General features: G+C 35.6%; 2 protein-coding genes across 8 annotated transcripts; both read right to left on the reverse strand.

Annotated features, from left to right (window-relative positions):
- Window positions 1-191: 191 nt before the first annotated feature.
- LOC112010828 (heterogeneous nuclear ribonucleoprotein Q) lies at window positions 192-6647 on the reverse strand. 7 transcript variants are annotated; one of them, XM_024043195.2, is made up of 10 exons: window positions 6507-6647; window positions 4150-5260; window positions 3912-4028; window positions 3516-3656; window positions 3164-3337; window positions 2383-2590; window positions 2102-2298; window positions 1081-1166; window positions 345-494; window positions 192-308 (listed from the first exon to the last, which is right to left on the reverse strand). In XM_024043195.2, exons 2-9 carry the CDS (start codon window positions 4588-4590, stop codon window positions 374-376), a joined length of 1485 nt encoding a protein of 494 aa, XP_023898963.1. In that variant the 5' UTR covers window positions 4591-5260; window positions 6507-6647; the 3' UTR covers window positions 192-308; window positions 345-373. The 7 variants fall into 7 exon arrangements, with proteins under 7 accessions (XP_023898963.1, XP_065616950.1, XP_065616948.1 ...); XM_065760878.1 differs by having other exon boundaries at window positions 192-494; window positions 4150-4599; XM_065760876.1 differs by having other exon boundaries at window positions 192-494; window positions 4150-4623.
- Window positions 6648-8079: 1432 nt separating this feature from the next.
- On the reverse strand, window positions 8080-12169 carry LOC112010841 (replication protein A 14 kDa subunit B). The gene is made up of 3 exons (XM_024043214.2): window positions 12027-12169; window positions 9543-9801; window positions 8080-8459 (listed from the first exon to the last, which is right to left on the reverse strand). Exons 2-3 carry the CDS (start codon window positions 9796-9798, stop codon window positions 8395-8397), a joined length of 321 nt encoding a protein of 106 aa, XP_023898982.2. The 5' UTR covers window positions 9799-9801; window positions 12027-12169; the 3' UTR covers window positions 8080-8394.
- Between the last annotated feature and the right edge of the window lie 265 nt (window positions 12170-12434).

Here is a 12434-nt window from a genome sequence, read left to right on the forward strand (position 1 = left end):
TTATTTGCCTCAAAATTTAGATCTTGATTTCTCCCATCTCAATCTGCATCTGGCCACTAGGCCAGAATAAATCACAAAACCGAGCCTGGGCCGAGCATAGGGCCTTTGTTATTTTCCTTTATACAATGCGTGAGATAAGATCAAATGGGAATTCAATTATACAAACTTCAGCTTCAAGTCTTCACAATGCGTGACATAAATTTTTAAGTTTCATTCAACGTGAACTTGAGCCAAAATCAGAAAAAAATTATATATAAATTATACATAAAACTACTTCTAACAATGTCTTTGACATGATATATTGCATGGGCCGTAAATTAAACGGTTCACCCCAAATACTCATATTCTTATACAAGCATAAAAGTATTCAAAATTAATATGGTTGAAACCGGCGCCCACGGCTGCTGTCATTGCTGCGCCTTCCACCACTTGAGCTACCACTGCCATTCCTGGACTGTGGGAGTGGGGTATGTGATTGCATACCAGGCTGTTGCCTACAGCAAAGAGAATAAACAAGTTTTAAGTGTACAAGTCAAGCATGCTCTGGAAGTAGTAAAAATGTGACAATGTCTCAAACATAATTTTCTTTAATGGCAAGTTTACTGGGCATGCTCTTTGTCCCATGATACCAACAGCACGGATGCTGCCACTGTAACTGATCATTTTAGATGGTTGGATACACTCTATGGAGATGGAAGGTAGGAAGGGAGGGTCTTTAATTTGGCGACTCCAAAAGTCAACCAGGTGTCTCAAGAAGCGCAAAAACAATTTCGGGCACTAGGGCTTTTGGTAATGACCAAAAAAAGGCTTTCCTCACATGCTTTGAGACCATACAAGGCTTTCTTCAAACAGCCAAAGGGGGCTTATAGGTTCATGTAACGTGTGCGAGGGAGAACTGTAGGTATAAACAATCCAGTGTAATGAACTAATGATGGATCATTAATTGGATAGGAACTGAGACAAAGACTGACAGAAAGTGCAGCCAAGCATTAGGACTGATGGAACAGACATTATCGTTCAGTAAAGATATAAGGCATACATTGTGTAATTAACTAGAAAAACCCAGATTATAACACTTACAGGACATATCCGATCCTTCCATCAGGCAAAAGCATTGGCATCATTGACATGCCAGCAGGAGTTGGTCCCCTACCATAGATGAGTGGCTGCAAGAATTTTGCAGCTATATCAGCATTTGCAAGCATAAAATTTGCAAGAATTCTCAGTATTTACAATATAAGCCTATCAGCATAGACAAACCCTGAATGCCTACAAATCTCACACTCATGGTGGTCAAACTGTAGACTTTTTCCTTGAAAAGCATGAGAATTCCATTAGATTTATACTACAACACCATTTGTATTAATATAGTGAAGTTAAAACCAAGAATGGATTATATATAAGTATCAATGATAGTGTCCTTCATATTCTTCATGAGGTGATGTGACAGAATCATATAATAAGCTAATACCATGTATTATAAGTATTACTTTGGCTTAAAGATATAAAATCGTTAAAGACAGAAAACATAGATTATGGACTACCAATGCCCTGTATACAGTAATATTAACTCAAGATAAACAAAACTAGGTGAAGCCCCAGAATGTACCAAGTAGTTTATATTTTAAAATAACATGTAAAATAATATAAATGAACAGCTATTATATCACTAACAATTTTTAAGTACTATTAATTGGATGGAGGGTAAAATCCTGTGCAAGACCTGTGGGGTGCATGTGTAACTTACCAATAAAAAAATTTGGAACCTAACCTTATATGTGACTGGTGTTATGGTTATCAGAACCCACCCATTTCAACAAATATATATATATATAGGGGAACCTGTTAAGACTAATGTAGTTAGAAGACCAGGTCCAGCAAGTTCTAAGGTAAAACATCTCCAACTGGATCCCAATTTGTCCACGTGTTGCAATGGACGGCAATACAATTAAAAACCCTCAGAACCATCAAAAAGAACATCATAAATCAAAAGAAAACATTTTTCCCATTAAAAATATTTTAAGAACTTTCTTTCCCCAACTACTTTCAGAAAAGTAAACAGGGCTCAGAAGCGTTTGGAGAGTGGGCAAAAGCATCTTACTTGTGCAAAGCCTGCAGCACCATATCCAGGACCTGCAGCACCGTATCCAGGACCCACCGCACCATAGGGACTACCCACCATTCCATAACCAAGATGAGGTGGGTAGCTTGGGAGTAAGTTTGATTTCTGTGAATTTAGTGCTCCAGAAGGCTTCTGATCTGCTTGTGGCTTTGCAAGAGAACACTCCAAAACTTGACCTATCAATGAGAGCATTCGTCAACAATGCCAGTTCAAGCATGACAAGAACATGCACAGGATGCAAGAAGCAGGAGATAAAATACCATCAATTTCATATTTCTCAGTGTTCTGCAATGCCTTCATGGCACTTGACCTTTCTGCAAAGTGAACAAAACCAAATCTGCTTTTTTCCTGTCCTGATTTTGCAGGAGGAAGAGCCACTCTTGTGATCTTTCCATGATGTTCAAACAACTCCCTTAGACGTTCTTGAGTAATGTCTTTTGGTAAATTCTTGACATAGACTGCCTTAACCTATACCAAACAAATCCTTAAACCATGACCCACAACCTTTAAAAGTACGAGTAAAAATGCAAATACTTAAAAAGAAGATGTTGTGCATACTCTTTTCCATTGGCTATACATTTATTTGCTTGTGAACCACAATATCACTCTCCCCTCATTCTTATTGGGGAATGAGATACCATTTGATCTAGAGCTCATTAGCAAGATGCTGTACGTACAAGTAAAAAATTCACAAGGTGGTCCAAGGAGAGATTATTCATATGCAGTACAATTTTAGGAGCTACCAATGGGATTTTAAAACTATGAAAACGTTTTATAAGCAAGTATTCCCTTTCTTAATGACATGCAATAGACAGCCATTACCCCTTGTGTAAAGTGGATTCAAGCACCCATCGTGGTTGCCTTATATGCAAAACCAAGGGAAACTTTGTGGAGTTCTGATTGTAGTATTGTACAAGGTATCCAATGGAGCAAGAAATAGGAAGAAAGGAAAACCTCAAGTAGATACTTAATCAAATGAAACACCATCTTACGTATCATTTTATTGAGAAAATAGCCAAAGGAAGGTATAAAATAGAAGACCTGAGAAGCAGCAGAGGATTCTGCATTTTTAGGGTCAGCCCAGCTCACAGTTGGGGCATTTTTGTCAAGCTTAAATTGTGGGTTCGACATCTTCTGCCTTGAGTATTCTGCACATGCATGATTATGATACTCAATGAAAGCAAATCCACGGTTTCTGCTGGAATTATGTGGGTCCTGTATAGGTCAAGACAATGCAATGAATACCAATAATAGATTGAGGCAAAAATGAAGAATAGTGGTAATAGTTTTCAATTACATATTTGACTATGAAAGCAAGCGTTAATTTAGAATAAGGAACATAAACAATGATGAACCTAAAAAAAAATAAAAGAAGCGATAAAAAATCACAAACCTTCAACAGTTCCACAGAAATAACTCCAGGCCCAATCTCTGTTACAGCCTTCTTCATATCTGCCTCACCCCAATTTCTGGGAACATTACCAATGAATAACCGATGCTTTGCTTGAGATGCTGAACACTTTACCTTTTTTCCCTGGCAAAGAAAGAGGGTGTTAGTAGAAAAGTTGATCCTATGAGAAGTTGAGAGTAAGGCACGCCAACAGCTATTCAGAAATTCTCCAAAATCAACCTCAAACACACAAAAATAAAATATCATAAAAAATTTGAATGCTTGATGGTTGTTCATTTACAAATTAGTGGCACACATAGAGCAAAATTCTGAATTAATAAGCCATCGATGGGACTATTCAAAGGAGAAAATCATCAACAAGAAGTGCACTTAAATTACCTTTAATTCAGAATTATTCAACTCATCAATGGCCCTAGAAGCCAGCTCCTTGGTTCTGAAGGTCACAAAAGCATAAGCCTTGGTCCCACCAGAATCTTTACCCTTCATTATTCTAACCTATTGTAAACAAAAAAAATATTTAATTAGTTTAACTAAAAAAAGTGAAAACAAGGGCTATTATTTTTTGATAAGTGAAAACAAGGGCTATTATAATAATATATATATATATATATATTACCTCTGTGACTTCTCCTATGGATTCACAAAAGCCCCTAACATCCTCTTCAGAAGAATCATGAGGAATGTTACCAAGGTACACTTCAGAGCCATGTGGTGGAAGTGAAAGAAGCTCAGAATGCTTTTTTCTCTCATCTTCCTCTGCCTGATCAACTTTCATCTCCTCATCAGCTCCTTTAGCAGCCTCCTTGTCTTCTTCGTCTTCCTCCACCTCCTCTTCTAGCCCTTCCTCTATCTCTTCCTCCTCTTCCTCCACCTCTTCCACTTCCTCCTCTTCCTCTACTTCTTCATACTCGACCTCTTCCTCCATTGTCTCCTCAGGATCATTGTCTCCATCAAGGTCCACCTGCTCTTCGGATTCCATAGGCTTTTCAGGCTCACTAGGCTTTTCGGCTACATCTGAATTATGAGAGGTTGCAGCACTTGCCCTTGTCCTTGGCATCTTATGTATCTAAAAAGAAAGCTTGCAAGGCAACTGTGAAGGAAGCACAGAAGCCAGAAGCATTGGCAGAAGAAAGAATGCAAATATGGAAAGGTGGAAACAATAAGAGGCCAAAAGGAGTTGCAGAGTAAGAATTTCGAAAGAATTTGTGCCATAAGGCATGGCTCCAAGGATTTGCAATTTGAATGATTCTCGATTAAGGGATCATACATAGTAACAAAGTACAGAGACAGGCAAGAGTGAATTTTGAATGATAATCAAGAGGATGGTGATGCTCAACAGGTGAAAAACAATGAAGCAGTGAATTTCTCAAAATATAGATACTGACAGTTGCCCAAAAAAATGGCCACTTTATTTGTTTAACTATCTATCTGGAACAATGCATTCAGCAAACAAAGGAAACGGCAAAAATAAGGATGAGTAATTGAGCATTTGTTGGAAATTATAAAGGGATCATTTTTACACAGTAATACAATACAGGCAACAGTACTACAGAGATGAGGTAACATCTACACTTGAAAAGTTTAACCAAATAAATGTGGCAGAATAGAAAGATAGCAGCCAGGGATGGGCCATTAGGTTTGATTATGAACTATCAAAACACAGTCTTCTCCAATCCACCACAACAGTTCCAGTTCCAGACCACATCTTCCATATAAATGTGGGCAATCTGCAATTCGAATCTTGTATTACCACTCTAACCTATCAAGACCAATCTTCAATTCATACCTCAATTGCATTAATTTGAGTAAGCATCTCAAATCCAATACAGGAAAAAGCTGTGCAATTTTTCATTCAGCAATTCCAAAAGGATTCATGAAATAATGGCATCAACAACAATTTAAGAAGTTATTGGATTTTTCTGTGGGTACCAGATATTCTAAACTAAAACCAACCGTATGACCAAAGGTCTCAAAATTTTTTAATAGGCCCATTTTTTAGGAAAAAATATGAATGCAAACCAGTCAAAACAACAAAATAACTGGGGCACTAAAGTTGAAAAAAACCTAATGCTGCAAGAAATAGATAGGTCCTAGAAAATTAAATTCTCATTTCCTGAAGTTTCTATACAATGTAGCATGTTCAATGCTTGATACTAAACTAAAGCCAGGATGCTATAAGCATCCCAAGGACGAACTAACAAACTATTTGCCAGACATGCCCATTGGGGTTATACTTTCATTAAACACATTAAACCCATAACCCCATCACTGGGCAATAGACTCAAAACACTAATTATAATCAAGTAACATACGCTACATCCCATTAGAAGCAGAATCATATGAGAACATTTAGTTCACAACAACCATTATTTGAGAGCTCTAAAAGGAAAGATATGCACCCTCAGTGCCGGGGTCACATAGGGCCATGCACCGACCCTCCTTCCCTCCAATTTTTTTTTTCCTTAAAATCTTAAATAAATAATGCTTTACATGGAGGGTCACAAAACTTATACATCTCTAAATAAATTTATTTTTATAATAAAGTAGGAGATTCCGTATATTCATTTAAATAGAGTCACAAAACTTTTCAGTCAATATTTTCTCAAGCTTGTTGAAGTTCAATAGGCATATATGTTTAAAATACACATTGCACATCTTCATACTAGTAGAAATACAGTATATTTATACAAAGAAAAAAAAGCGAATTCAAAAGGAAAAAGAAAACACAGCCTAAAGATATTACATTGGCCATAGTAACCCAGAGCTGAGTTCACAAGCTACGAGCTTAAAAAAAAAAAAAAAAAAAAACCAACAAGCATTAGAACCAAAATCATATCTACATAATTGAAAAAGCAAAAGCAAATGGTTTTTAGAGAAGAAGAAGAAGAAGAAGAAGAAGAAGAAGCAGCAAAAACAAATTGATAAATTGAGAGAGAGAGAGAGAGAGAGAGAGAGAGAGAGAGAGAAAATTACCCGGAAGAGCAACGAGAAATGAACCAGTTTGGTTTTTGTTGCTGCTGAAAACCCTAACTGGAATTTTCCAGTTGTCTAAGCGCAAAGCAAAAGAGTAGAATAAAATGGATCAGCTCGACTTTGTTTGTTTGAGTTTTGAGTGTTGTGCCCTAACTAACTAGAAATATTAATTGCTTGCTCAAATCTAGACATTGGGCCTTGGGCCTTGGGATTTGAGTTTGCAGTGTTAGGTCTTATTAGTTGTAGAGCCCGTATCGTGTAGCTTGGACTCATCATAGTTAAATAAATTTGTTCAGATTTTTTCACAGCTTGGACTCATTATAGTTAAATAAATTTGTTCAGATTTTTTCACTTTATTATTATTATTTTTTTTTTTTTTTACCGAGAGTCTTGTAGTTGAATTAGCAAATGACACTCCTAATGTCTTCAATAAAGACATATAAATAAACAGTATATTATTAAATATGAATGACTAAAATTTTATGAATTTCTCAATGAAGTTTATTCTAATACACAATACTCCTAAAGGACCCAAAATGATGATCTTGGTCAAAATGTGATCCCGGCTGCTAAGTTATAAGTTGAAACAAAAATATATTAGTTTTTCACTTTTTCTACGATTACAACTTTTACTATAATTTGATGAAGTGGTCAACTGTGAATGATAAACAATTACTTTCACATGAATCCATTACTTTTTCTCTACCAATCATAACTGATCACTTAAAAATTGTGATACAAAAGTTGTTATGTACACATAATTTCTCAAAACAATATCCCAAAAAACATAAAAACTCGGCTAGAATTATCTTGATTTCTTCCATGAACCCTTGAGCCTCACGTCACGATCAAGGCATATCTCCCTCAAAAATAACTCAGTTGAGCAAACTTTCTTGCTGTTTGAACTGCCATGAAAGCAGCCCTGCCTCACCAATCAGCCCTTGGCGGTTCACTTGGAGGATCATCCTTCGAACAAGCACGACATATGAAATTGTGAATGCATCTTATAAGTCTTGCACATTTAGGCATAGGTTCGAACCCCTTTATAAAATCGAAGAGGCATCACTCCTCCATCGTATCAAAAATGTCCATTTAGTTTCTCAAAAAAGATAAGTCCAGGTGTTTTGGATATTCTTTTTCTTTTTTTCTTTTTTTAAACCTGTGTTAAGGTAAGATTATACCTCCAAAAAGTGGGATTTTAAAATATTATACTTGACAAAATAAGCTAATTAAGCCAAAATATAGGCTTAGCCAAACATGCTATTACCAAGAGCACTCTTTGGTCATTTCCAAATGGTCCCAGTTCTTTTTTTTTTTTGAAACATAGCATAATGCATACTAATTATGACCATTCATTCATAAGAACCTGCATTTAATAAATTAATCTCATGGAAGTAATTTTTTCTTTCCTTTTATATCTCATAATGGTTGTAGATTTAATAGAATGAATAACTTAACTTGCCCTTCAATTATTTTTAAGGTAGTCTCCCATGTTTTACTTCCCTGGGGCAGAGTGAGATCCTCGGGCAACAAGAACTCCTTTACTTAATACAGGCTGCCAGACTCCCAAAAATGGAGGAATTTAACAATAGTATAAGGAGGAAAAATCCATCGTACTACTTAAAATCAACATAGAAAATCGAGTTGACACATCAAATTACGGAAAATGTTGAATGTAAACATGAATGACTTCTACAATTGTCAAACAGAAAATTCCAAATTCTAGCTATCACATTACTGATAGTTGACCTAAACTCTAGTTTGAGAAATTTCCAGGGGCTGTATTAAAGCTAAACAAGTGATTCAGTGCATCATCATCGCTTCTGTTCATGTTGCCATTAGGTAGGAAGCAGTTTCTAGCTGCATCACAGAGTAAGCTCCATCCATCTCAAAGGAACAGATGTTTAAATTCCCCATTTGCAAGTTGACAAAGCTGATTGTATGTATGTGTGTCTGCCAAAAAGCAAACGTTGTCTTCAGAATTCATTAAAAAAAAATCATAAAAACCAAAGATTATGCACATATAGTTAGAGGATTAAGCAACTATAAAATAAGATTTGTGCAAAAAACTTGAACTTCTTCAAACATCACGGGAAATCATAAAGATAAAGGCCCCAACATCTAAGCCTATAAGATAACCCCACAATTTGTTCTCTTAACTGGCTTGAACATTGTGCAATTCCTATTGGCAAATTTATGTATCTACTTTTTTTTAATGAATAATTTTTATCTGCTTTATGGAGAACGAAATAGTAATACATCTACCAGGGTGCACCAGATGGCCAAGTTTATATAATTTCAAAAAAAAAAAAAAAAAAAAAGAGTTAACCATGACTTTTAGAACTAAGCCATTTTTCTTTTCTCAACAAGAACCATAAGTTAGCCCCAAATATTTTGAACTAATATAAGCAAGCCAGTTGAATTTGGTGTTGCTCAATAAAACTGTTCTACTTCTTGAAAATGATCTTACCTGCTGGTATAGGTAGTAATTTAGAAATTGATCTGATAATTTGTTGTCCATTAACAACAAATAGAGGTCCAAGTTTAGACTTGGGTATTTTTTCACAGACAATAAAGTTTAAGGGTTTTTGGCATCATTCAAGTTATATAAAAAAATAAAAAACCAAATAACTGCCCAAGTGCTTACAGATAAATAAACTAGCCTTTACTAACATGGATTGATGCTTAAGGGTCCAATTAACTTTCAGAGGGCAGCCTTTCAGATATAAGAAACAATAAAATTTCTAGTAATGTCAATGCTGCCAATAGCATTGGTATAGCTCACTGTTAGAAGAGTTTTTAAATGACAAAGTTAAGCTCCAAACTTTGGAGCTACCTCTTCCAACCCACTAAATGATGAATTATAAGACCATCCATGTGCATTATTAAAACAAGTCACGTGATTCATTAAAAAAGACGTGATAAAATTACACATGGATAGTCTTTTCAATCACCACATAGCGGGCTGGAGGAAGATAACTCGAAACCAAATTGGAGCAAAGCTTTTTTCTTTTAAAAAAGAACAAAAAGACGTACCAAACGTGTTGCCAAAGTTGCTCCAAATTTCAGCACGGATGGATTTCTCAGTGTCAGCAATACCAATAACCTCAACAAAATTTGAGAGAGGAACAGGTGGAGAGCCTTTTACAATTATCTGGTTCTCATCAGTAGACTTTCCTGTAACTACTCCACCATCAGATCGCAAAACCTGAATCACTGCCCGGACCCTGCGACCGACGTACAAGCGCAGCAGCTCTGCATTGACAAAAACTGAAGGGTTTGACGTATCCATCTCCTGCAAACCACATAAGGAAACACCTTAGTCCATAGCCCCAATAAATAATTGGCCATTGACAAATGAATACAATCAGTATAAGTAATTTTACAGCAAATAACTGATCTCCATTCTCAAAAAACATACATTTTCATTAATATCTCCACTATACTACAGGATAAAAACCATTGGAAAAGGCTCAAAACTGCTCCACTGTGAATAACTATTTACCTAGGCTTTCTGAATGTCTTCTTTCCTAGCTAATCTTCATTTAAAGCTTTCAATTCCTCTAGATTTGATGAAAATTATCATAGTATAACCTTCTTTCATAGGTCTTCGTGTCTAAAACCCCCCACTTTTACCTTGAACTTTGACAGCTTAAAGCCTTAAACATAATGCAGGTGTTCTCTCCTGAAGCCCCACTTGGACTAATGGTCATCCTTTTCTAGCTAATCTATGTTCTAGTATGGGAAATACTTCTACTCCAAACTCAAATCCAATGGATAGTTTTACAAATATCTTGAGCAAGAGCATTGGCAGCAAGTTCAAGCATATTATAAACTAAAAGCCACTGCCTCAGGTGTGTGAAGGATTTACAGATCAGAATGATGTAAGAAAAGAAATAGAAACCAGCTAATGATATTGTCATTGTCATCTAGGCAGGATGATAATCCTAAAACAAGGACTACAAATTATTGCCCAAACTAGAAGGTACCTTCTAGAAGTACTTTGTGTAGAAACAGCTGTACTATACCAAACTATATGGAATAGTTCAGTGAGAAAAAGGTTAACCATATACTTTTTTCCAGATATTAACACCACTATTGAAAGCAAATTGTACTCATCAAATTATAATTCACATTTCTACATAAATTTTACGTTATTCTTCTAAGATAAAGTACTTTGATATTCACATTTATCTTATTATCAACTTCAAGGAAGCTAAAATTTTCCACTCTCTTTTTTATATAAGTAAATAAACTTCATTGATAGTAAAAAGAGGACAGAACAGAAACAACAAAACAAAACCAAAGCACACAGGACGTGTACTAAGGACAATGAAAGAACAAGCAGATCACATGCGCACTAGCACACACGCACACAAAGAGAGAGAGAGAGAGATTATCAGTAAATACCAGAGGACACAACTTGTCAGAAATTTTGTCCTCTCCATTAATGACCCCCCAAAATCATAATCATTTTCACTGATTCAGCTCATCAAAAAGTTAACTTAAGAGAACGCTATCTCATTTGAAAGTGAAGGTAACGTTAAGCAACTTTTTGCCATCCTAGGTTATTCATAAGGAGACCCAATTCCTCAAATATCAAACTAAAAACACAGGGAAATGTTGGAAAATCCCCTTTTTTAAAGGATCCCTCCCCCTTCTCTCTCTCTCTCTCTCTCTCTCTCTCTCTCTCCTACCACCATCATTACTTTCAACTCATGCCAACTACCACACTTACATAATATTTTCTTTTACTCATTTTGTAACTACAGTCATGACTCCCTCGTCCTCTCACTTTTTCTTGCATAGAACAACTGAACAACTTACGCTTACATTTCCTACTCTCTTTATAATTCAATAGTTGAGGAGCGAGGATTTGAACCCTAAATGTTTCTATTGGAAATACTAGAAGGTGCCAACCAGTTGAGCTATGAGGCACTTGGCTACAGTCACGCACATGCTTCAGTAGCCTCACAAGCTTTTACTCATATGATACTCAAAACTCCAAAAGCACAAACAAGTACTCACAGGCACTCTCACATTCATTCACTAGGACCAACCCTTTTTAACATAGCTATTTCACATTAACCAAAAAAAAAAAATCCCCTTTTGATAAAACCATTCTCAGAAGCCAATTTTCACAAATTTTCATTTATAATTAACATTTCAAACCCATCATTACGTGAAATATTTTGAAATCGAGATCCAAAAATAATTAATTAACGAAAATGAAATAAGCGAAGTTTAACTCAATTTTCAAATGCAATATACAGTAGCATCTAAAAAAAAAAATATGATGCATTCAGATCTAAGAGAGCATGGGATATCGATCACGCTAGGGTTTAGGCTACTGTACTAAACAAAAAATTGACTACTAGTACGCTGCGTTTGGTTGCTGAGAAACTGAGTAGGAAAAAAAAAAAAAAAAAAAAAAAAAACAAATTACATCTTTTCTTTGCCTAACGCTAATTTGTAATACAACATTTTTGTTAGCAAATTGAAAAGTGTGTGACAGTTTACCTGATCCGCCAAACAGAATCGCTGCCTGAATTCTGAAAGGAGCTTTAAAGGGCGCGAGTTTTTGAAGGCGGAAAAATGATAGAGTTTCGAGCCTTTGAGGAGGGCTTTAATATAAATGAGCACATGCACAGCACCCTTTTTTGCTACATAATAAGTGGAACTCGACCTTTTTCTTTTTTTTCTTTTTATAATTTGAGTGCGTAGGAGTCTGAAACTCATTTTTAAAATTTTGAACCGCTCTTTGTCCTTTATTCCTTGAGAACTTGTATTTGTAAAGTGCTCAATGGTAATAGCATCCTTAATCTTTATACTTTGTGTCAATTTAGTTTTGTGTTAAAATATTACTTACCATTAACTTTTTAATACTTTGGAATTTTTTTTTTTAAGTTCATGTTAAAATTGGGATTT

This window comes from Quercus suber, unplaced genomic scaffold, assembly GCF_002906115.3.
Source record: "Quercus suber isolate HL8 unplaced genomic scaffold, Cork oak 2.0 scaffold_18, whole genome shotgun sequence".
Lineage (NCBI taxonomy): Eukaryota > Viridiplantae > Streptophyta > Magnoliopsida > Fagales > Fagaceae > Quercus > Quercus suber.